At 33.2% G+C, this 26815-nt stretch overlaps 4 protein-coding genes across 8 annotated transcripts in view; 3 read left to right on the forward strand and 1 right to left on the reverse strand.

Moving 5' to 3' along the window:
• ETHR (ecdysis triggering hormone receptor) overlaps positions 1-20454 on the reverse strand; it is an 86781-nt gene extending 66327 nt beyond the window's left edge. Inside the window, exons 1-3 of one of the 4 annotated variants that reach the window (XM_067351371.1) lie at positions 19968-20454; positions 19452-19787; positions 18897-19086 (exon numbers count right to left, since the gene is read on the reverse strand). The gene's annotated coding sequence lies outside the window, so the exon portion shown is untranslated. Of the gene's footprint in view, positions 1-18896; positions 19237-19451 lie in introns of those variants that run through there. The other 3 variants (XM_067351373.1, XM_067351375.1, XM_067351372.1) reach the window with 3 other exon arrangements.
• On the forward strand, positions 5804-16319 carry e (nonribosomal peptide synthetase ebony). The gene is made up of 13 exons (XM_012374057.2): positions 5804-6298; positions 7717-7913; positions 8527-8802; positions 9106-9261; positions 10177-10403; positions 10919-10981; positions 12360-12573; positions 12709-12876; positions 13141-13337; positions 13472-13670; positions 14081-14444; positions 14521-14971; positions 15252-16319. The coding sequence occupies exons 2-13, from the start codon at positions 7781-7783 to the stop codon at positions 15390-15392; spliced, it is 2589 nt and encodes an 862-aa protein (XP_012229480.2). The 5' UTR covers positions 5804-6298; positions 7717-7780; the 3' UTR covers positions 15393-16319.
• LOC105676309 (DENN domain-containing protein 10-like) lies at positions 16534-18288 on the forward strand. Of its 2 annotated transcripts, XM_012374073.2 has the most exons (6): positions 16534-16621; positions 16744-16828; positions 16922-17118; positions 17205-17636; positions 17713-17830; positions 17939-18288. In XM_012374073.2, exons 2-6 carry the CDS (start codon positions 16789-16791, stop codon positions 18208-18210), a joined length of 1059 nt encoding a protein of 352 aa, XP_012229496.1. In that variant the 5' UTR covers positions 16534-16621; positions 16744-16788; the 3' UTR covers positions 18211-18288. The 2 variants fall into 2 exon arrangements, with proteins under 2 accessions (XP_012229496.1, XP_012229495.1); XM_012374072.2 differs by having other exon boundaries at positions 16542-16828.
• Positions 20455-20562: 108 nt separating the features above from the next.
• On the forward strand, positions 20563-26670 carry eIF3a (eukaryotic translation initiation factor 3 subunit a). The gene is made up of 5 exons (XM_012374051.2): positions 20563-20778; positions 21680-24421; positions 24515-24909; positions 25097-25281; positions 25403-26670. The coding sequence occupies exons 1-5, from the start codon at positions 20730-20732 to the stop codon at positions 25497-25499; spliced, it is 3468 nt and encodes a 1155-aa protein (XP_012229474.1). The 5' UTR covers positions 20563-20729; the 3' UTR covers positions 25500-26670.
• The last annotated feature ends 145 nt before the right edge of the window (positions 26671-26815 follow it).

The following is a 26815-nucleotide window of genomic DNA, read 5'->3' on the forward strand; positions in this document are numbered from 1 at the left end:
TAAGTACTAAGTTTATGCTGCGATGTGCAACATATTCAAAAGAACCATTTTTTATTTTTCTTAACTTGTAACAAAAATAAACTATTAAACTTGGAGAAAAACTAACAAAAAATTTGAAATTAAATTGAATTAAATATTAAAATATTTTTGCATATACTAACAACTAAAATAATTTTTAATTCATTATTTTCACGTACTGCTAAATATTAAAATATTTTCATCGCAAATTTTTTATTATTTTATATTATTTTTATGTATATTTTGTGATTTTATGCAAAAATACAATTTTCAACCAGCTAAATTTTAATAAATACGTCGCACACTTTCATTTACTGTTCGTTGCAAATCACGAACATTAAAGCTTTATCGTCTTCATCATGCGGTTATTCGCCAATGGCGCGTGACACACATAACATTCGCGAAAATCGACCTTCATTTTTTCTCGCGGGGCAAAACAGAACAGAATAAAATTTCCGGCACATGGAAGCGCGCGCCACACAATAGAGGATAAAGTTACCGCGGATGTCGTAGATTAAGATGGTAAAATGGGGCCTATGTGCCTGACTGGATGGATACGGGCTATTGTTCTCATCACTTGACGCAATCAAACAGCCAATCAAGGTTGCGTAACATATCCATCTAACGCACGTCGTCGCGACCGTTCAAGATAATCGGATATCGGTCTTCGAAGAGGAACGCAAACAGTGCGACGAGCTTTCTCGATTGAAGAGAGAAGATAATCACGAATATCTGCGTGTTCGCATGAGGTGCATGCACGCGGAACGATAATTACCTACATTGTTGCTACGTTCGATAGCAATCTGTTTCCCGCACACGTCTAATTATTCTAATGATAAATCAAATTCTTAGGACAATGTGCGATACTCTGGCTTTCGCCAAGGCAAGTGATCGTGTTACGGAAAAAATTTTGTAGATACGCCTCGTCTTTCGTGACGGCGCACTTCTGATACAGTTCTAATACTTGAGATGACTGTCCATATAATGACTGTCCGGATAAAGAAGTTTACCATTTTGGGATTAAGTTGTAATTGCCACTTTATTTCACAATAAAAAAAATTATAATCCAGTAAGATACTTCGGAGAATTTCTACGAGTGCATTCTGTTTATATGTGCATGTAATGTGCATATGCTTTAATAAGGACTCTTGACACTAATGCTAATTATTATCACAGCTACCTTTAAAGTCCTCAACGCTGGCACTTTTTCTCTATTATTGCATCAGGACTGAAGAGCTAAAATCTGTGATGTATTTTAATATTAAAATTTGCTTGCCATAATGCTCCATTCAAGCACAATAATACGTTTAATAATAATTAATTTTTACACATTTTTGTATTATTTTAATTAACGAATAAAGTGACATTTTACAAGGAATAAAGCAAAAACAAAAGAATAAATCAATTATTTTCCTCAATAGATTTGATTTCACTTACTGCCATAGTGAAAGTATACGAATGCTGGCGATGCGCGCGTTATGCGCACCTCTCATTGATGTCATTAAGTAACAGTGTGTAACGATTACGCATAAGATGACTTTATCTGACCTTACGGTATTTAATAGCGAAGGATTAGCTGCGGATAAAATGATTAGAGATTTTCAACACAAATGCTTGTAAAATAGAAAAAATTACGTGCAGAATAGAAAAAATTTTGAAAAAAATGATCATTTTTATGTAAAATCATTTTTAATTAAAACTATTATTCTTTGCTACTGCAAAGCGGCTGTTCTGCGCGACCTCGTCACCTATTGCAACGATTTAGATAAGTGTAACGATATCCTGTGTATTAATTAAACTTAAATTATGTGAAAAAGTGTGCCACTTGTGATAAATTAAACATAAAATAGAAAACATACACTGTACAAGTCTATTATGATAATTTATTAACTCCGAGTAGTTATTCCGCTGATTATAATATGCATTATTATATACAGGTGTCCGATAATTGCTGAATCACCTCTTGAGTGCAGGTAGAGCGAGTTAAACCGAGTAGAAAAGTTCTCTACCGTTTTACGATTTTCGTATTAATTAATGAGAAATTAATTAAAGAAGATCGGCCAATTTCCGCGAGTCTAAGCGCGCGGCGAGAAGAGACAGCCCACTGTTACGTAATCGCTAGGACGCAAGGATCTAGCGTTACGCACCGTTCGTATGTTGTCGTTGTCAATTGTAGAGTGCTTCTCCCAACGCTTCATCGCGCGCCTAGTAACCAAATAATAGTGAGCTGTATCGCCACGGGTCTCTTCTCGCTGCGCACTTAAACTCGCGCAAGTTGGCCGATATTTTTAAATTAATTTCTCATTAATTATTACAAAAATCGAAAAATGATAGAGGACTTTTCTACTCGGTTTAACCCGCTCTACCTGCATCCGAGAGGTGATTCAGCAATTATCGGACACCCTGTATTGTATTATAATAATTGCATTATGATTTGATATAATTCTTTTTCACAATAATTTTGTATTTTGCATTATTTTAATAATTAAAACGTTTAGTTAAAACTATGTTTATTTGAAATTAACTGAATAAGATTCAATTATATTTATAGTATTTTTATAACATATAAAAGCTTACAAAGAGTTTTTTATTTTATTTATTAATCAATAAAATGAGAAATGAGACAAATAAATTATTATAAGTCAAATTTTGGTTAGATATATCAATTTTTGATATAAAAAAATCACAATTTTATGTAAAACAATTTGAAAATTTCTACACGACATATTTATTAATTACGGTATTTATAATCTTTCTATGTAATGTTTAAATATTTATCCTTTCTATAGTACATTATGAATTTTTTCCCTATCAGACTAGTTTTGCAGCATTAGAATTGAATGGTCCATGCTCGCAAGTTATGATAATTAATAGTGTGTTCAATAACACGCTTATTTCACGAGTTTACTTTCATTTATATCGCATACGTCACACATAATAATATCGAGTGTATGCACGTTGTTTTAGAAAATACGTTCCCTCCATTCATAAGCTAGCACATAACGGTCTTTGGTTAATCTAAGAATCAGCGTGTGTCAGTGGGAAACAAAACTGACCTGGCAGAAAACTAATAAGGAAGCGTTGCAGTGGGATTTCCTTTAACAATATAACGTTGTTCTCAAATATCGTGTGAAAACAATTTTAATTGCATTCTGACAAAAACACTTTGCTAAAATCCATAATCGAACAATCCATAATTTGCAATTTCAATAAAAATCTTATGAATAATTCAATAAGCCTTGATGAGACGTAGACCTGACATAAAATAAAACATAATTGTATTAACAGCAAAAACTGTAATGTTGCAAAATAAATTTGTGAATAGTTCTAGTTTATTAAGAAATTATTATTATCAGTATGCAATTAGGTAATCGTTACGGACGTGACAAAAGAATATTTTACGTATTATAATAAAGAACGGTGTCTTGCTGCATTAAAGAAACGAAAATGACATTTGACGAAATATGAAGCAAGCGCAGACCTTGAGTTCTAGCTTTCCTTTCGGGTTCAACAAACCCGATTTCATAATACAGGCATAAAAGTATCATAGCATTACGAATAAAACTCCTGAGTTTGTTCACACACATTTTTCGAATAATAAAACTAATCTAGTGCATCATATTAGAAAGGTAAATAGATTTATGATTTTTCAAATAGAAAATTAAATTCGTACTAGAAATTTTGATACAAATATTCTTTTTACGATAATATATCCGTAGATAAAAAAATATTTTTTACAAAAAAAAATGTTTAATTAAAATACAGGAAATTACTGTTTAGAACTACAATAAAAAATGTAAAATTATTTTGATGTATTCTATAGAAGAGTATAAAATTATATATTTTATTAACAAAAACCTATATTGAAGGATCGAATTTTCCTAACATCGGCGCATGCAAATTTTTATTGATTGCACTTATTGCGGCAATAGAAAGATTGCGGTGCAATAGGAAAATGAATGTCTTGTTAGCTTGAATCTCCCCTTTTCATTACATTAGCACGAGCTTACGAACCAAATGACTAATAACTGTGCAACAAAATAGGAAATTGACGTAGTATTCTGATGAACAGTTATAATATATTTCTGAAGAACTTTTTTTTTTTTTTCTTTTATAAACCGATTGCGATCTTGGGAAAAACCAGAGGAAATATAATTCTGTAATTCCACTTCTTAAGAAAATAATCACACGAACTGATTACACAAACTGACAGCTACTAATAATAATACTACATATAGCAATAAACGGGTTTTTAACTATTGAAACTACTATCTAATTATTGAAATAAGTAAGAGACGAAAAAGAAAAATTGTAGCTATGTACATGCAAGCTTAAATTACAATAATTCAAAATTAATTAAATAATAATAAATAATATAAAAATTATTTCATGTAATAAATACATTTTAATAGTAAACTATAATTGAAAAATATAGCAAGACTTATTATTATAAAAATAAAAATATAAAAAATTACGTTTAAATATTTATTCTAGTTATATAATGTCAAGCTATGTATTAATTTGCATATATTGCAATTGTCAAACCATGTCACGAAGTTTATAAGAAGAAATCCTTCTTTCAGCAAAAGAATTCATCTTGGAGAATATTCCATTGAATGCTTTTCATTTGGAAGTTCCAGACAGAAATCGTCATAGACGCACGTATGTGCGAGATATACCTGTTTTGAATCTACGCATGCTGAGTTGATAAACCACTACGTCATCTGCGTTACCCGGAAACTCAATCGATACGTCACTCAGTTAATATTATTCCAATTACAAATCATGCATCATATCACTAAAATTTAAATTACGTTTCTTAATCATACTTTCGTGAACAAATAAAAAACCCGTTACTATTTCATTTTAAAAAACTTTTTGCGATATTAAACAAAAGCAACTCGTAATTTTTATACGACATATCGTCTCAGCATCTTTTTATACAGTCACAAATAAAATATATCAATTTGCAATACGCGTCGAATCGTGATTGTACAATTAATAATGATAATCTCCTCTCAATCACTTATGTCAAACGTGAGTTAAACACATGATATAAAATGTATGTAACTAGAAAATATACTTTTATAAAATATTCAAAAAACAGTCATTATTTCTAGAAACAAAGACTATTTTTAACCTCATTACACCCGTATTTGTTTCAAAATTATGACATCATAATTAATCAAATTCTGATTCACAGCTTACATATACAATTGACTGAATTAATTTCTGTCATTGATTTAATGTTGCTGACTTTAATCCATGATCGGTCAATTGACCCTTAAAAAGTGATTGACCTCAGAATGTAGTGAACTTGAAGCAATTCGTAAATTTATATTACAGAACAAGAATATAAAATGATTAAAATTCGAATTGTGAATGCCATTGAAAATTATCATAGTATAAAAATAAATAAATTTTTGCTGTTCTACATTTCAAATTCGTCTAGATATAAAATTTTAAAGCACATAAGTTCTTATTTCAATTAATGTTATTATTATAATAATATTAAACATTCTTACAAAAGTTATTAATTAAAATAATGATAAGATTTCTATTAAGCAATTTGAAAATAACAATTTATCAGGTTTTAGTTGTAGTAAAGTTTAAATTACGTAGTTGATCTGACAAAAAATTATGCTCGCGTTGACCGACGTGCGTAGATGATCTCCCAGAAGATATTGACGGAGGGGCAGAACAACGATAGACAGAGTGGTGCGAAGAGTTGCGAAGGTAATGATGACGGTGGGGGACAACGAACAATTCAGAGTCCTCATGGCCGATTCTATATAAAAGTACGGGCTATATCAACCGCAGAAGGCATTCTCTCTCGGTGACCAGCCGATGACCGAATGCTAAGGTCGGGCTGAGTTGGAGAACGACTTGGAGAATCGCCACGGTCACCAAGCTGGCTGAATTGCTACGAAAGAAGAGAAATCAGGAACATTATCGTGGGACAACCATCAATAACCGGAATAACCGGAAAGAAGACCTCAAGGAAAAGGAAGAGAACCAGGAGAGACGAGAAGAGTGAAAAAAGTTCGCGAGAAACACGCGCTTTTACGAAATAGTGGAGCCAGTTTTTAAAAACAGGAACGGAATATATATATATATATATACACACGAGTGAAAGGAAATCTGCCAGAAATATCGTATTTGGACAGTCGTTGACGGCGGCAGTTTCGCGATCGACGGTGTCTAATTCTCACTGAAACGCTTATCGTCGGAGTTACCGTTAGGTATTACTGTCTAACGATAAGCAAAACAAAGTATCTAGGTGAGTGAAAGCCATCACACGTAAAAAAATTTTGGTTGTAATCGTAAGACGTAAGCAAATTGTCCAAACACATTGAGCAGTAATAAGAGTGACTTATATTACTGCTCAATGTGATTGGTCAATTTGCTTAAGTCTTACGATTACGACTAAAACTTTTTTATGTGTAATGGCCTTTAGTGTTAAGATGATGAACAAATCGCGAGACATCGAAGATCATTTACTGCGGTGTAACAAATAATTCGCGATAAGTTAATAAAAAATAATCTTTTTTGACACAGATTCTAGTGGATAATAAGTGCAAGTGCTTTTCAGAAGATTAAAGATACTTTTAAAGTATAGAATAGGCATTATCATAATAGATAAAAATGCTAAAGTGATAGTGCTGTGTTGCTTTTTAGTCATATTGTGTTTTTATCTCCGATATAAGCGCAACATTAAAGACTTCAAGCTAATACGTGTACTTTTCCAAATTCGTCGATGTTTACGCAATCAAGATTATTTCAATCTAGCCGTTATTAGAACGATCAACAGGTCTAAATGTGTTCGCGTTCACCAATTTCAACATCACTGTATATTTTATTCCTCTCATAACCAATTTGATTATTGGTCAATCATTACATATTGATCACTAAAAGTTATCTAGCGGTAACGGTATTTGTTATACGATAGTTATTATGCGGTAGCGCATAATATCGTATAAATTAGTTGAAAATACAATTAATTTCCGATTAAAATCGTTTGAAAACATTTAATAACTCATGTTATAGATGAATTCGTTTTACATCAGTTTTACATTATGCAAATTAGTTTATACACTAATTGCGCGTTACTTACAATGCCCAATACCTAATTAATAGACACGACAAGATAGACTAAATAATTATGCAAGTTTCAGATAAGCAAATGACTTTTTCTAAGAATCTTGTTTTTATTATCCACTGATTATTTAGATATATTTCATACGTCTCGGAATTTTTTATCATGCCTTAACGTCGCAGTTGTGTTTATGTCTCGACACGTTGCAAAGATTGCAAACAATTCTTTTTTGCTATAAGCGAGTTAATAATACTTACTATGTAATTATTGATACCGTTCCGATCATTTTTATGAAAAATTTAATCATTCGATTAGTCCCGCAAGAGATAGCCAATCAATGAGTAATGCAATCCCGTTCTTCGTATTATTCTTCGTACTATTTCTTATGCTCATTAACGATTTTTTTTTCCAAGAAAATAATATTGAAAAAAAAATTATTATATATTATTATTTTCGTATATAGGATTATCGCAACGTAAAATTATCTATTGATTTGAAAAAGATTTTTAAGTAAGATTTATCCTTTAAGATATATATACATATATATATGTAATTTTGTATATATGCACATTTATTAATGTTTATTTTAAATTAAATTTCAGCTCTCCGCTGATTTTATAAGGCAAGAAATTATAGTTGTTGTAAACCGTCTCGAAAAATTTGAATATGGGTACGTTGCAGCAGCAATCGATCTTAAAAGGTCAACAGACAGAAAAGCACAAAGAGAAAGATTTAGTGCATGAACTATTCAGCCGTGCAGCAGCAGCTCATCCGAATCAAACAGCAATATTTTACGAAGGTAAGATTTCTGCTTTTCGATAGAAAAGGACGGAAGTCGATAAATTGGTCTAGAGTGATTTTTATAAAAGTATTTTATCAGTTTTCTATTTTAAAATTAGTTTTAAACTAGTTTCTAAAAAAAAAGTTTTAAATTAGTTTTTAAAATTGTTGTAAACAACTTATTTTTGATCAAAATAAAATTGTTACTTATAAATTTTACTTAAATAAACCACTAACAATATTAATAAAGCCAATGATATTTGCAGAAGGCAGAGTTTTCTTTGTGATAAACATAATTCCATTCACTTATTAATATTTATTGCGAATAAATCGTTATAAATTCACAGATTTGTCCAGAAAAATCAATAACATTTGCCCGTAAACTCATTTTTATAATTAGATTATTGCAGTAATGTGATTCAATTCAATAATTAATTGTAATTATTAATAAATAATAAATAGTTAAATTTACGATATAATTAATGCCATAAATCGATCAATTATCTATGAATAGATAACGATAATAATAATATAATGTATATAAAATAAATTATGTTAAATAAATCGAATCTATATATATATATATCATGTCAGAAAAAAAATGAATATTTGAATCTGAAATTTCTATGCAGATGACGAGGGGCGAGAGCACGCGCTCTCTTTCAAAGAACTGGATAACATTACCAATCAATTGGCGCGAGCTTTACGAAAATATGAGAAAGTTGAAACAGCCTCCCAATCACTGGTAGCTGTCTGCATGAAACCATCGCATCAACTTCCAACTATATTACTTGGTATAATAAAAGCAGAAATGGCCTATTTACCTTTGGATGTGGAATTTCCAATGTCCAGAGTGAAACACATTCTCGAAGAAGCGCAACCGTTAATAGTATTGGTGGAGGAAGGAGGTAAGTGGCACATTCTTTTACATCGCACGAAAATCCAAACGTAAATATTACAAAAGATTTTATCAACTGCGGTGAACTTTAACCCGATTTTCAAACACAAAAACACGCAGATGTAGTATTTTCATCATTTTATTAATGATAATTGTTTTGCGTGCAGAACAATTTGAAGTTGTCACGCTTCATTCTAATTTGACGTAATAATAAAACAATAAACGAAAGAATAAAATTGATATTTTCTGGTTCCGTGAGATACAATCTCTACATCATGCATAATTGAGCAGAGAAATACTATTCCATTTTCAGCGGATTTGTCGATTTACGAGGGCACTTCGATCGTGACGTACGAACAGCTCTTGAAAGAAGCTAGACAAGAACGAGAAGACACATTAAAAGTGAAGGAGCGCTCCAATCAACTCGCTATTGTTCTTTATACTTCCGGAAGTACGGGAGTTCCAAAAGGTATTAATTACATTCGTTGTACAATATATACAGGGTGTCCCATTTAACTTGAGACAACTAAATATTTCGAAAAATAAGCATTGTACGAAAAAATGTACCAAATAAACTTTTAATATTATCAAGGAGGACGTCTGCCTGTGTAAAAATTAACCCGCCTCCACCGCCCCTTGGGGGTGGGGCGGGTGGCAACTTTGAAATTTCAAATGGGAACCCCCATTTTTTATTGCAGATTCGGATTCCTTGGAAAAAAATATGTAAGTTTTGTCCGAGACATTTTTTCGAATCGTGATAGATGGGCCCCCCCCAAGGGGCGGTGGGGGCGGGTTAATTTTTACACAGGCAGACGTCCCCCTTGATAGTATTAAAAGTTTATTTGGGACATTTTTTCGTACAATGCTTATTTTTCGAAATATTTAGTTGTCTCAAGTTAAATGGGACACCCTGTATAATATTATAATACCTACGCGCGCGTACAAAACTATCTCAAGTATCGGTACATGCATTTCAACTCATATCTTAATAAATTTTATCTGTCTATCATAAAAAGATTAATTGCGATATTATCCCTTGCTTGTTATTAAAATATTCCTTTACAAGCTATTAGCAGCACATTTCTTGCCTCTTACATGCCTTTACGCACGTGCGTATAATAGTTTGTATTTTTCCGTCGCAAGCTAATAACATCCGGATTTAAATTACTGTGATCTCACGGTTTTATTATGTAGCATGATACACAGCAAATATAAGTCATTAAGTTGCTCCGTATAAAAGTAGTAATTTTACTTCTAGTAAGTTCTGCTAGTATAAACTATTAGCAGATTACTTCTAGTATAAAAAATAGAACGCTACAACTTTGTAGTTTATTCTTGACGTAAAACTTGCAAAATCATAATTGCATAATATATTTTCTTAAAGGTGTGCTTATACCGCATGCTACTCTATTGAACCGTTTGCAATGGCAATGGAGGGAACTTCCGTACGCGGATGATGAAGAACGCTGCGTCTTCAAGACTTCCCTGACATTCGTCGATAGCGTTCCGGAGATTTGGGGACCGCTTCTACAGAATCGTACTTTGGTGGTCGTACCAAAAAGCGTGACGAAAGACCCGGAGAGGTTCGTACCGCTTTTAGAGAAACACCAGGTAATTTTAAATCTTACTAATTCATCGATCGTTAGAATAAGTGTAAAAAATTTTCATTATAAAAAATGTTCCATAACTATGATTTTATTCTAAGTAGATATATAATCATCAAAAATTTTAAACTTGACAAACTTATGTTTGAACTCGAACGTATTTTAAAACCGTGAGAATTATCAAAGATTTTTATTACGAAATCTTCGATATAAAAATTAGTTTGATAAACTAAATTGAATAACTATAGTCGCACAAGCACATTTTCTTTTATTCTGGTTATTTCGCAATAATTAATAGCACAAAAAACATATTTCCAATATGCCAATAATTTTAATATAATCGCATCTGATAGCAAATTTATTTCAGGAAATGAAGAAATTATATTGATTAAGAAATTCAATCTTTAATCAAAGCCAACTTAAAATCTCTCAAAATTGTCTCATATTGTTTCTAGCAAAATTTCAACTTAAATCATGTATGTAATGTGATTTGCGGCAAATGGAAATTCATTTATGCTTCAGATACAACGTTTAGTTCTCGTGCCATCGTTACTGCGCTCATTGCTCATGTATCTGGGTCTACAAGTGAGTATATGCTTAAATGCATTCCATGTATCTACCTCTTTTGTAATGTTTCTCATTATTATGTATGCTTCTTGGAATTTTAATCATGACGCAATGTTGTATAAAATATGAAGAATATTGCTTTTTTAACTAGTCTTTAAGACTATTAAAATAAATAGGATTTTCATACTTCATTGCGCATGAAATATGCGGTATGATCAATTCGTAATCAATAAGATAAAACGTGCGAATGCATGCGCTCTTTCTCTGAACGCACGCAAAAATGTTACACAGTAGCCTTGTGCATTTCATTAATTAAAGAATAATAAATTTATCAAATTACGAGCTATTTAAATAATTAAGCTACTAGCTATATAAGTAAAATATGTTCACACTTCGATAATTGTCCGATCAGTGTAATGACTTGGTAATTAAGGTAATTATTTCGCATAATGCAATGTAATGTAATTAATGTAAAAAACATGCATATCACACTTAGTTTCAATACAGGGTGACCATTGGAAAAGTGTTTAAGTAAATTGCTATAATTTTTCATCGAATGGACAGAACAAAATGAATTAAACATCATATTGTTGAAGAAACCCGTCAAATTTACATGTAATATGAAAGAAGTATATAATTATTATGTACATAATTATATAAGTATACATATATTAAGTATATAATTATTAATTAAAATAAAAAAATGCTACAAATCTGTGTTGTGTGTGTCTGGGTGCTCAGTAATAAATATTTTCAAAGTGTCTATCAGAAGTGGCACAAAAACTAAAAAATTTCTGAAAATTGTTAAATACACTTTTTAACATAACTGAAAATATATCTTGAATGCATATATTCGAATACTCTGTTTTAGCTCAGTGTTTTTCGATGGATAACACTTTGAAAATATTTATCACTGAGCTTCCAAATAAATTTGTAGCATTTTTTATCATGTTTATTTTAATTGTTTAATTATTGTATACTTCTTTCATACTATATAGAATAGAATTGATAAGTTTTCTCTACAAAATAAATTTATTTTATTCTGTTCATTGCAAAGTAACACCAATTTACTTTAGACACCTTTCTGATAATCACCCTGTATAAATCAAATGTATCAGATTACACGTTCAATTAGTAAGAATCGCGCAGATAGTGTAATGTTTCTAATTTATTCGCCTGAGCGACTTCAGAAAGTTTTAAAATAGTATGATCTTTTAAGAGACTCTTATGCATAATATTCATAGAATGCACAATATTACATAGAAATTGATGTAGCATAATGATATAATATCGCAAACTGATATCCGAGGCGTTATAATTTATACAATAAGAAAATCCGCCACCGCCCACCGTTTACTGCGATATCTAATATACGATCTGCTGTCGCATTACGCAGGATAAGAATGACAAACTTCTGAATCGCTTGAAACTCTGGATTTGTTCCGGAGAAACCTTGCCAGTCGCATTGGCCGATCAATTTTTTGCCAAGTTTAACAATGAGGACAAGATATTGGCTAATTTCTATGGTAGTACGGAAGTCATGGGTGACGTCACGTACTACCTTTTGAGCAAACGCGCACAATTACAAGGAATGGAGAAAGTGCCAATTGGTAAGAATAATTTTTCATTCGCCAAAACGTGCTAAAGACCTGCGCAAAAATAAAGTGACAAAAAAATTGATATTTGACAGTCTATTGATAATAATCGCTAACTATATGTAAACACTCTACGTACTTTTCTTACAGGAAAACCAATCGACAATTGCATAATCTACCTCGTGAACAAGGACATGCGATTAGTTCCTCAAGGAGAAGTGGGAGAGCTGATCGTAGCTGGAAGGAATCTTGCCGCGGGTTACATACGCGGACGAGACGCACATAAATTTTTGGACAATCCTCACGCCATCGATCCAGGTAAGAAAATATACAATAACGTGATACATCGAATGTCGTGTCTTGCTATTTCGAAGAATTTTTTGCGATATGCACACTTCTGTTCAATAAATTTCGATTTCCCTTTGCGAGCAAAATTGCGATAATCAAAACGTCGCAATTGTCTTATTATTAAATGATATAAAATTTTATCAACAAATAATTGCATAAAGTTTTTTCTTTCCTAAAATTTTCAGCAGTGAAATTATAAGCGCCAAAAATTTCCTAAGACTGATTTATTTGCAGAGTATCCAAAGATCTTTCGCACCGGTGACTACGCTAAAATCGTTAAAGGTTCGATAATTTATGAAGGACGAGTGGATTCGCAGATCAAGATTAGAGGTCACCGTGTTGACCTCACGGAAGTGGAAAAAGTGATTGCCAGGATACCCGATATCGATAAAGTCGTGGTTCTTTGCTACAAACCTGGTGAACTATCACAGGTAAATATTCGTTTACTTTTCTTAACTCACTGAAATTATGAAGAATCGATATTATAAATCATTGAGAAAAAGATTAATTAATTTTTCCTCTGTTGAGTTAATGATAAATAAATCCTATTTTTTCGTATTTTTAGGCACTGGTAGCCTTTATTACGATCGCGGACGGCACAACCATATCCAGCTCGAAAGAAATTGAAAGTTTTCTTCAAAGGACGTTACCGCCATACATGTTGCCACAAATTATTATTGTTGATCACATACCTCTTTTAACTAATGGAAAAACGGATCGACAGACATTATTGAAGCAATACGAATCGTCTTGCCCTAATGATGGTACGTCGAATCAATGATTTTACATATATATCATTCTATCGTTCTATTCTAAAATCTATTGTTCTATTTCTTTGAGATGTAAAGTACACAAATTAAGTATTGTACATTAATATATTTGCACTAAATCTAATTATTTTATCATTTACATGTAAAATACGCATAGCAATATACATACATTACAAGTCATAAAATTGCTACAGATTACTATGAAATTATATTATTACGCTCAAAAATTTAAATAAATTTTTTCTAGCAAAAAAAAATTTAAACTTTCAACATTTAATAAAAACTATAATTTCTACTTTCGAAGAGATTAGAAATTCGAAATAAATTCAAATAAAAAAAACACTTCTCACTTGTTTTTATTCGCAAAGGACAGAAGTCAATTGACTAGACTTATTCTTCCACAGAAAACGATATTGCTACAAACTGCGATTACAGCGATGTGCCGAGTGAAGATCTTGCGAAAGCCCGTGTTCTCTTTCCAACGGTCGCGTCTATAATAGGATGCAATGGTTGCTCACAAGTGAAGATGCGCGCGAATTTCTACGAGCTCGGCGGAAACTCGTTGAATTCGATATACACCGTGACTAAACTGAGAGACCAGGATTATCATATCAGCATCACGGATTTCATCATGGCAAAAGATCTGGCCGAAATATTGAACCGCATGAAATTCATATCGTCCGACGAGGAATCTCTCAAGGAAACCATCGATCAAAAGTCGTACATCTTCGAACCGTTAAGCGATTGCCACAAAGAGGACGCAATCACGTGAGTGTCGTAAAAAAACTCGGCTTTCAAATTCGCGCATGAAAGAGTCGTGGTAAATATTTGCTTAAATTTGCAGGATAATTACAGAGAGCTTCTATTCGAAAGCTGATCTGGAGCAGTGGCTAATGCCGGACATAACGAGAGCCGATTATCGGGAATTAATGGAGGCCATGTGGAATCCTCTCGTAGAGAAAAATCTGAGTTTTGCGATGAAGTCGGCGCAAAGCGGCAAAATGATCGGGATTACACTCAACTTCGATCTTTGGGACGAACCTGAGCTAATATTGAACTCCAAGCTGATGATCGTTTTTGATTTTCTCGAGTACCTGGAGGGACCGATCAGAGAATACAAATTACCGAAAGGCAAGGGTCAGATCATCCACAATTACATGATGGCAACGGACAGCGACTTGACTGCTGCGGAGAACGTGCTCGTGATAAGACAAATGGAAGAATATTGCTTACAACTTACTAAGCAGAAAGGATACGCCGGAATTTTCACCACAAATACTAGTAGCCTCACACAGGTAAATCTAATCTATTGATAGCTTAGTTAGTAATGCAGAAAGTGTATGATTTGACAAATAAATTCCTAAATGTTTTTTCCTCGTAACACGCCAGAAACGCGATAAAATATACGCGAGTAATATTTTATCACGTTCTTCTATACGTTTTAATCCGATATTTTATAAATAATATGCCAAGTAAGCATTTTTATTTAACAAGATCGCGTAACTCTTATTTTATATACGAATCATCTACGATACGGATTGATTTAATACTTGACTGATATTTTTATGTCAACAGCAACTTGGCACGGATGTGTTCGGCTATGAAACCATGCTGGTATATCAAGTGAACGTATACGAGACACCCGATGGATACAAACCCTTCGGCAAGGCTCCCGACAGCCAAGTGGCAATTTGCTCATTAAAGATGATTGACTAAAACGATTACTAGACGAGTAAATAGACGAATAAAAAGACGAAAAGAGAGAGAGAGAGAGAGAGAAGTATTAAAGTAGCGCAAAAGCATCAATTGCAATCGTTTATCAACATGATCATTAGTTACTTACAATAATAAGGCTGTTTTTCATATCACTTATTATTTTTTTATAAATACCACTGTCAAACGATACATCGCAATCGCGCGATACAACTAAATGACCATTTATATCATTTGTCAAAAATAATGTAACGTAACACATAATGATTATTGTTCCTTCAATTTTACATTCTCGATAATCTAGTAAAATTTTAGGATACTTTTTAAGTAAAAATTTGTAAAATTTGTATAATGATAAATTTACAACAAATTAATCATTATGCATTTCTCAAAACATTAGACTAAGCTATTCTTCGAGATATGTCGTGATATTTTCAATTATATATTTATGCTATCGCAGTGATATTCATGAACTATAAAGATTATAGATCATAAATTTGTATATATATTTTTGTAAATAGATGTGATAAAATTCTAACAGCTTTAATAGCATAAATTTGCAATTAACATTATATTGTAAAACCCCTCCCTTATATACATAATTAAACAGTTGAAATAATAAAGGCTGCTATGATTATAATAATAATAATAATAAATATTTAATTATGTATTAATTAATTTCGACCAACAAAATACTAAATGCATTAGAAAAATTGTGTATGCAATAGTAATTTATGTAAACTACATATTGGCGTTGTATCTAATAAGCAGCTTTTAGAAAAGCACAAAAAATCAATTAGAAAAGCACCAAAGCACAAAAAATCATAAATTGTTATTGCAAAATCACTACAAACGAATCATTCTTATTTCATAAGCAAAATAGTACAAGTTGTAAAAATAAAATAATAAAATAAATAAAAATTATACGAATTTGCGATACATTATTCAATCATATTTACAAAAAGTTTCCAATTTATTACTTATATTTTCAATTCAATGCAATTATTATCTACAACGATATGATTAGTTACGTATTAAATTTTAATAATTTCTTAATTGTATTTTTTTTAAATAAACAGCAAAGTACATATATCCTTTTAGTTTAAACTAAAGTGCAGAAAGTACATGTTATCTCTCTGCAGACTGCACATAGAAGGCGTCAGCAATTTAAACATAACCTTAAGTTTGTGATGTGATATAGTAACCAAACATAATAATTTGTCATTAGATTGGTAATATTTAACAACACATATGCAGACCATTTTATATAAGACAAAATATAGTAAAATAAATATTTGGTAATCTAATTATTAATACATAGAGAATGCCAAAGACTTTAATGTGTTGCTTGCAGTGTTATTGTTGATATTGGTTGCTAAATCTCAAAAAGGACCTACAAATGGCACCATTGACGGATTTACTCTCTTGTAGTATAATAGGTATAGTATATTTTCTTAATAGAGAAATAAACAGGAATAAACATTTTTATATATCCAATAAGATAGTTGATTAATTCAGAACATGAATTATAGAGAAAGATTGCAATGGAGATGTCTTATGGACATGGTCATATCCTGCAGTAACGGAATCTCAGAAGACTGTAGTCACGAGAAAATGCAACTTGAAATTGGAACATAATTCTCCCCATGTATTTGTATGTGCAAGACACATCCATGACTGGTTTTATATACATTGCAGTGAAGTTTTTGACTCTGATAAATTACCAAAAGTAGATATCTATAAGCTTGTACATTCTTCACTGAAGAAATATATCATGTATTTGAAGTTTTGTTTTAATTTTTATAATCTTTTTAGGTGAAACAGTTTGCATTGGTCCTTTTTGCAAAGGATTTCAATCCACAAAAGTATGAAGTTCTTTCAAGGGTTCTTAGTAAAATGTATTGCAAAACTGGGAAACCAACAGAAATTTTGCAATTGTATCTTTCTGTATTCACAAAAGGGTCATGTTCGACACAAGAGAATGGAACATTTGTCTCTGATGATTTTAATACTCATCGTTTTGCAGCCAGTACCAATGTCAGAGAGTTGATCAAAACATTTGAATTGGAAACAATTTTAATATATACTGCCCTCTTATTGAAAAAGAAGATAATCATATATCACCATAGCTTAGAGCAACTTCTTAAGTGGATAAGAACATTTCCTGCATTAATGAAACATAGGAAAGTTACTGACAACCTCTTTCCTTGGATTGACTTGGTAAACGATGAATTAATTGAATTAAAGGTATATATCTTATAACAATGATAATTTATATTGATTTTGTTATTATCGTTATTAATTTTATCATTATGTGTTATAGAAATATTCATACTATGTGGCAGGCTGTAGTAACAGTTCAATATCATCAAGGACAGATTTGTATGATCTACTTGTAAACATTCCTGCTAGAGAAATTACTGTAGCATCGCATGCAAAAGGTAACAAAAAATAAATTAAAGTCAACTTTCGTTTAAACTTAATAGAATATAAGCATTGTCTATTGTAATAAAGCAATATTTCTTAATAATTTAAATTTATCATTTCAGAAAGTCTCACAATGACAAAAACTCATAAGGAAATAGCCTTATTTATGGTTCAGTTGTGCGAAAATCAAAATTATACAGAGGCACAAATTATATCTGAGATAAGTGACAAAACGCAAGATCTTCTAAATCAATTAACTTCGTTAGCAACAGTTCAAACTCCGGATGGCAGAAAAATGATTTCCATTGAGATATTTAGAGAAAAAAATTTAGCACCGGCAGTAGAAAGTTTTCTTATTAATTTAGCTATTGCTGAAAATCTTTTTATGTTGTGATAATATATAAGCTTTATGAATCAAAATCTGTGAATGCTGAGACACGAAGAATAAGAATAAATAATAAGATTATCAATATATCTGTTTTATATAGATTTTGTATTAAAATGTAAGTATAAATTGTTTATTAGATTCGTAAATATTTTATCATCAGTAGTTTGTTGCATCTTAATGTCGTATTATCTTATTCAACATTAACTTATACTATACACATATTTACTATATTACTTTACTATATTTACTTTTATTATATTGTTAATTATGTTTTTAAAAAATTTTTATATATACTAAATAAATGTAACAATTTACATAATACTTTTCTTTTTTTGTTTTTTTTACTTTTTCCATACGACGCTATAGTAAATTCTATATGAAACATTGCTAGATTAAAAACAAACAAAAACCTATTTGATATATATTATTCCATTTTGTATGAAATATAAATTTGTTGTTTTTAACGATTTTTTTTCTGTGAGAAAAACAAATGTAATAATGCAAAATCATAACTAGCCAATGAAATAAGTATGTTTATAATTTTAAATTTAGCATAATGCAATCAAATATGGTTAAAATGGTTAAAATTGTCTCATACCACTAAAATAATTTGAGATAACAGCAATATGAGAAAAATATGGAGTAATTCAATGACAACTTAATCTGTTCAATGTAATATGTTTAATTCTTACCTTTCTAACAAGAATATTTTTGTTATTTCTCTTGAACTCAACATCCAACTTTTATGAGACATAGATGATGAGGATTATGATGGTGATGATTGTGCACTAATAACACCTTCGCTTCACTTCGAGGAGAAGATGACTCGAAATACACGAAAATTCTGAATGATTCCAAGTGCATGCAACCAAACTTGTCACACTGAAATCAGACATGTAATAGCGATTATATATATGTGAATGGTTTATCAGATATACGTTCATGATAATATTTCGAACGCGGAATTCACTATTAAATAATAACAATTACGGAAAATACAGAGCAATTTGAATGCAATCTATTTGTCGTAACGTGATTTCGTGGTTGATTGCCATTTGAAATCTGTATAAAAGCAATATAATTCTAGATCTATTAAAATTATCGATGTGGTACGAATTTTACATTGCTGTTATTTAATGCAGAAATAAAATTTTAAATATTTCAATAAACTTTAGGAATGATTAAAATAATTGAATTGTTATGAACAGTGTAATCGCAGTTAACTACAACAGGAATAGTATACATACCTTACAATGAATATGTATTCGTTGCATTGACAATGCACTGTGAGAGCACAACGCGAAATAAACGAAGCGAATTTAGATCAATTATTCACAGAAAACAGAATACCGATATTAAAAACGCAATATTGGAATGTCGTAACAGTCGTTTGCGATGTTTAACGCAATAACTCAAACGTGTAACACTACAAAACATTCACGATTACGTTTAAAGGCGCGAGAATCACTTTTAAATAATAAGAATCACGGAGCGACTTCAATGGAGCCGTGCGATCGCCGCGACGCGTCCTTTGACTGACTGCAGTTCGAGATTTATCGAAGTGCAATTGCGATTCTCGAAATCTTGAACATTATGTGGAGCAAAATTCATGCAATAGATATTTAATATAGAAATAAATAGTTCAATAAATAACATTAGGAATGATCAAACTAGTGCATTATTAATCAATGTAATTGCCATAACTATAGAATGACCATGATTATAGAATGATAAAATATATATATTTGATAATGAGCATGTACCCATTGTATTTTCAATGCAATTCGGAGAGAGTGAAATCTACACAAAGATTTTCGATTGACTTGTACTTGGAAAGAGATTGCCGGTATCGAAATCGCGACAGAAACGGACGATTATGTACAATATTTAACTCGTTGTGACGAACGTACGATATTCTGCAAGATACACAATTTAGCATGCACAATAATTATTCTCAACCGATTCTTAAAAACTTTAGACACTTTTTAGACACTTTAAACACTCTTTAGATACGAATAATCGCGATAAATACGGAACGACTTCAATATGACTCCGCTATTGCGTGAATTACCGCGGCGCGCATCTACATGACTGACTGCGGCGACGTCTATCGGTAAACGACGTTGACAAGTATCGAAAGAGTCTAATCAACGGACCAATCACGACACAATTCAATCGCTCATGCAAATTTGCCTTAAGCAGCAACTTAATACTGTTAAATATAAATAACCTATAAACAATCGCTCTGATATGCAGTTATCTATTTTCTTAACTAGAAAATCTCTTACATTCAGATGCGATCCATCCCAGGACACGGAATACGAGCTTATGTTTTGAGTTACATAGTACCGGAAGTCATTCTTCCTCGGTAACCGCCTCATGCGCCTCTCTTATCCGGTACACGCGGTCGACGTATGTGCTAGACACACGGTATCGTGTTATCGTGATTTAGACGCTTGCAAGCTACGTGACCCTTCAACCCTGTGTTTATGGTGCAATTGTATCCGTAGTTTCGTAAAGAAAACATGGCGCGCTATGGGCAGAGACCCGAGAACGCCCTAAAACGGGCGAACGGTAAGTTACGATTCCACCTGATGTCCGCCGTGACACGGAATGACATGGCCGATGGCATTAATTCCAACGCTACGCGAGAGAAAAAAACCCGAATTCTTCTAAAGCTCCGTATGAGAAACGCGAATCTGCGCGATGCATTTGCTGGAGTTCTCGCTTGTGAAGCGTAATTTCAGAACATTAACAATCGATGTACTTGTCGCACAGTGCCAGAAAATCGCCTGTCGTTACGTTTGTCTCAGCTTATTTTACAGATTTTACAGACTTCTTTCACATATGCGTCCACATTTATTACTGCATTGTTAAATGAGTCTCATGAACATCAGAGTTATCGTACAAAAAGTCGTAAAGATATATTTTACTCCAAGAAACTGATGAATATTCTTTGGACTTCTATGTAAAGCAATTTCCATATTTCTGTACTTATGCTAGATATATATAACACTTTTATGAAAAAAAAACATTAAATCCAAGAATTTACTATTGTATTTTATTATAGCAATTTTACATTTTATGTTTTACTATAGATCTGTATTGTCTTCAATATAAATGTCACATCTTGATTATTGCACAAGCATAATAAATAATTGATACATTATGACAATTAACTTGTTCAAAATTTCATTTTGTTCCTGTTATCTGTAATGCTAGAATACACTCTTTCCTTTTTTTATTGAGCGCAGAGAATATGGCAAAGCATAGCCAAAAAGAATGCATTTTACACTCAAAATTAATTTTATATATATTAGTATAAGTATATCATATATTTTTAAGCATATTTTATCCTAATCTATCTTAATTGATTGATTACTATAACACATGATCAATATAAGTTTCTTATTAAATTATTTTAGTTTTTAAATCAAATAACATAATATATTTATATTCTTTTTTTTCTAAACAGAATTCATTGAAGTGGGCAAACCAGCCCGAGCATTAGACACATTACAAGAAGTCTTCCGTAATAAAAAATGGACGTACAATTGGTCAGAGTCTGTACTGGAACCTATAATGTTCAAGTATTTGGACCTTTGCGTGGAATTGAAGAAATCTCACATAGCGAAGGAAGGTTTATTCCAGTACAGAAATATGTTTCAATCCGTCAATGTTGGGAGTTTGGAGAATGTGATCCGTGGCTATTTGAGAATGGCTGAGGAAAAGACAAATGCGGCACGGAAACAGAGTCAGCAAGCTGTAATTGACATTGATGATCTTGATAATCTCGCTACACCGGAAAGCATTTTGCTCTCAGCTGTCAGTGGAGAGGACGCGCAAGACAGAAGTGATCGTACCATTTTGACACCCTGGGTGAAGTTCTTATGGGAATCGTACTGCCAATGTTTGGAGTTGCTCAGAACTAATGCACATGTAGAAACTCTTTACCACGATATTGCACGTATGGCTTTTCAATTTTGTCTCGAATACAATCGTAAGACTGAATTTCGAAAGTTATGCGAGAAATTAAGGAAACATCTTGAGGAGATATGCAAATTGCCGCCCCTTGTGTCGAATGTGTCTATGAATAAGGCGGAGACACAGCAGTTGAATTTAGAGACTAGATTAAACCAATTAGATTCTGCGATACAAATGGAATTGTGGCAGGAGGCCTTTAAATCTTCGGAGGATGTGCACGGCATGATGAATCTTTCGAAGAAACTCCCTGTACCAAAAACGATGGCTAATTATTACCAAAAACTGGCTATGGTCTTCTGGAAAGCTGGCAATTATCTTTTCCATGCGGCCGCGTTGTTCAAACTTTTACAACTCTCTCGTGAAATGAAGAAGAACATGTCCTCAGAGGAACAGCAGCGAATGGCCAATCGTGTATTGTTGGCAACGTTGTCGATACCGTTGCCATCCGCTCACCCTGAATTCGATCGTTTTATAGAAACCGACAAGAGCCCATTGGAAAAGGCACAAAAACTCGCGACGCTTTTAGGCCTCTCACAACCACCGACACGTATCTCTTTACTGAAAGATATTGTTCGTTTGAACGTCGTCAGTCTCGCGTCACCGCAATTGCAGGAATTGTATTCGTGGTTAGAAGTGGAGTTTCATCCGTTGGAGCTCTGTATCAGAGTCGATTCCGTGATTCAGACGTTACAGGCGGACGAAAATAGCCCGTTAGCCCAATATATCCCGGCTTTACAGGATGTGACGCTTGTACGTCTCGTTCATCAGATTTCTCAAGTTTATCAAACTATACAATTCTCCAGACTTTTAGAACTCGCAAAATTCACGACCGATTTTCATCTCGAGCGTCTTTTAGTAGACTGCGTACGCTATAACGACATGCAGATTAGAATAGATCATGGCAAGACATGTGTTCACTTCGGAGTGGATCTCTCAGAGGCGCAACGAGAGGATCATCCGGACGGTCCCGTGTTACAGGCGATGCCGTCCGAACAAATACGCTGCCAGTTGGTGAACATGGCGACCGTGTTGCACCGTGCCATAAATGTAATTAATCCCAATAAAAAGAAACTCGAGCGCGAGAAGCTGCGTAGCGCAATGGTCGCCCACTATCACGAAACCAAGATGAAGGAGCATCAAAGAATATTGGGCAGGCACAAGATCATCGAAGAGCGGAAGGAGTACATTGAGCACATCAATACAGTCCGCGAGGAGGAAGAAATGCGCCGACAGGAAGAGCTTCAACGACAGCAAATGCTGGCCGAACAGAAGCGTCTGGAACAGGAGCGCGAGGAGCGCGAACGAAAACGACAGCAGAGTGAGATTCAGCAGATCAAGGATCGCCATCTCAAGGAGAAGATGCAACAAATCTCGCAGACGAGTCATGGACAGAAAGTGCTAAAGAAATTGGACGAAGATGAGATCAAGAAACTGGACGCGGAGCAGATTGCGGCGCGAGAAGCCGAGGAATTACAGAAAGAGCGCAGAGAGATGCAGCAAAAGCTCAAGTCTCAGGAGAAGAAGGTCGATTACCTGGAGCGTGCCAAACGACTCGAGGAAATCCCATTATTGGAGAAGGCTGTGCAAGACAGAATGCAGCAAGCGAAACAACTCTGGCGGCAGCAGGAGGATGAGCGAATCGCTGCAGCTATCGAAGAAAGGCAGGAGGCTGTTGCGACTCAAGAGCGCTTGGAACGTATGAAGGAGGATCATGACAGCTTCCTGGCCAAGATCTTAGCCGAGCGTAGGAGTATATATCTCGAGAAGCTAAAGGACTTCGAGAAGCTGTTGCACGAAGAGCGTGCCAAACGACTGTTGAAACGCAAGACGGAGCGCAAGGCCGAACGTAAGATGAAATTTGAGAAAGAACGTGCGGAGGCCGCGGAACGAAGACGGTTGGAGGAATTGCGCGTTAAACAGGAAGAAGAGAAGAAACGTTTGGAAGAAGAAAGAGCCAAGAGAGAAGAAGAGGAAAGAATTAGACGGGCCGAAGAGGAGGCCCGAGAAGCTGAACGTTTAGCCAAGCTTAAGAAGCAAGCCGAAATTATAAGAGCCAAGGAAGCCGAGATTGAACGTAAATTGGAGGAAGAACGGCAAAGAGATAAAGAAATATCATCGACATGGCGACGTCTGGAAAGAGATGGTGAGCAGCGCGGTGAACGTGATCGTGATCGTGACCGTGACCGTGACCGTGAACGCGAGCGCGATCGTGATCGCGATGTTCCGAAACCTTGTGAGTACAATATATATTTTCATGCATTTTTTAAGCACCTTCATATATATATATCGATAAAATTTAATTCTCGCTATTTTTTATCTTTATTAGCATTGGAATCATGGCGGCGTAATAATGATAAGGAGTCTGATGGGCTCAAAAATGAGTCGGACCGCTGGAGGAAGCGCGATGACAAAATTGAGGACTCTTCGTGGAAGAGAAGGGAACCAGAACGACGTGATGCGGATAAATGGAGAAGAAACGATGATGCAGACAGGTGGAAGAAGGACGCGGACAAATGGCGGAAGGATGATAATTTGGATAGAGATGATTTAAGAGATCGAGATAGATTGGACAATCGTGGTTTCGAAAAAAGAGACGATCGCGACCGTACTGACCGTACTGACCGTACTGATCGTACTGACCGTACTGATCGTACTGACCGTACTGACCGTACTGATCGTACTGACCGTACTGACCGTGACCGCGGAATAGATGGACGTGGAGTAAGTTTACTTTCCAAATATAATACGCATATATCATAAAATATCCTTTAAAAATTATAGAATATTCCATCCTCATCCTTTTTCTCCGTTTAATTAATTTCCTTATATTTTATTATATTATTATTCCTTTTTTACAATTTAAATATATTTCTTGATGAAATGTTTCTAAGTTTAATTGTAATTACAGATTCTATCTCGTGAGATTCCACGTGATTCCACAATACGTGATGATCGAGATCGCGACCGCGCTAGGATGCCCGATCGCCGTGGCGGTTATCGCGAACGTCGTGAGGAACCAGCACGAAGCACTAATCAGGATTGGCGAAAACGCGAACCGGCTCAAGAGTCTTCTAGAGATCCGCCCAAGCGCGAGTAAATGTCTCAATAGCGATTGAATTAATTACAAAAATTCAGTTGTATTGTTACGTAAACTTGTAGCGAGCTTCGTAAATGTTATTAATTAAGCTATAATTTAAATTTTTGTACTTTCTAGACGAGAAGAACGTAAAGATGACAGACTTCCACCTAGACCCGATGAAAGAAGACGACCACTGGAAGATGATGGCTGGTCGAAAGTCAGTCGGCGCTAACATCGGACTCTCAGCTAATTATATAGCGTTATATATTATATACATTTATTCTTTAAGAGCGATGCATATGCAGAGATAGACTTTTTAACTGATATGGAAGTCTGTCCATTTATATTGTTTTGTGCGTGGCTTTATTCTTCCAGGCAAGAAAACATCAGGAGAAACAGAAAGTCAATTATAATTGATTAGCATCGCACAGGAGCAAAGCAACTTTTTCTTATTTACATGTGCACACATGTCTGTATATATACTGATAATACGTTCTCTAAATATTCGAAAGATTCACGAAAATTTAAAATATTTTATATGAATAAAATTTTCTTATATTTTTATTTTTTTGTATTTTTATTTTTTTTAAATAATATAATTTTTTTTAATACTAATAATTGCTTCCTGCTTTTCTTTTGCATATAAAATGGTATTAATTTTATTGATATTAAATTAAGTAAGTAAAATGTAATCATGTTCACTATTTTATTATTATATCCGCGACATTATAATTAGATATGGCCTCGGAAAATAAACATGTATGATTACAGATCTAAATAATAAAAAGTTACTTCGCTCTCATGTATCATAGTATGCCGATGAATTACAATAATTGACTTTCTGCTTCCTTCTTCCAACATAAACTATAGTTTCTTTGAGATGTCGAATCGGTTTAATAATTACTCCAACATAATTCAATTATTTCCAATAAACTATAGTTCATGTAGGAACGAAAAGGAACAATATCGAGGAGTAATTATTAAAACGATTTGACATCTTTGAAATAAAAGGCATGCCACGCGCTTACTTCTTAAATATCTTTCTCTAACTACTTAAATCATAAGTAGTATATATATATTATCGTTCTCAAGAGCCCAGTCTAGTCAAAGTAATCGCCTTTATAAAAAAAGAAAGAAGAAATGTAATGCTAGGTATAAGGGAAAATTTTAACTATTTACGATATCGAGGAAACTTGATGATGAAAATAGTATAACAGAAATGCACATCACCCGAATTCGGTAACACATTATTTACACTTCTGTATACGAATGTTTATACTATCAATGATATAGAAAAATCTGTTAACCGAAGTCTAAAACGATAATTGTCTAGATTGCGGCCTTATTGATAAAAAAAAAATATTGTATAGATTAAGTTACAATAAAGCATTTTTCCAAGCTCATTCTCGTAATTTTTCTAACGTTAAATTTTATATAAACTGATGTAAAAAAGAGCAGCACACTCGATGAATTTATTAAAATGCATGTCAAACAAAACTTAAAAATGAACAGCAAATGCTTTACATATATATGTAACTTTAATTTATG

The sequence above is a fragment of the Linepithema humile genome, chromosome 3, assembly GCF_040581485.1.
Source record: "Linepithema humile isolate Giens D197 chromosome 3, Lhum_UNIL_v1.0, whole genome shotgun sequence".
Lineage (NCBI taxonomy): Eukaryota > Metazoa > Arthropoda > Insecta > Hymenoptera > Formicidae > Linepithema > Linepithema humile.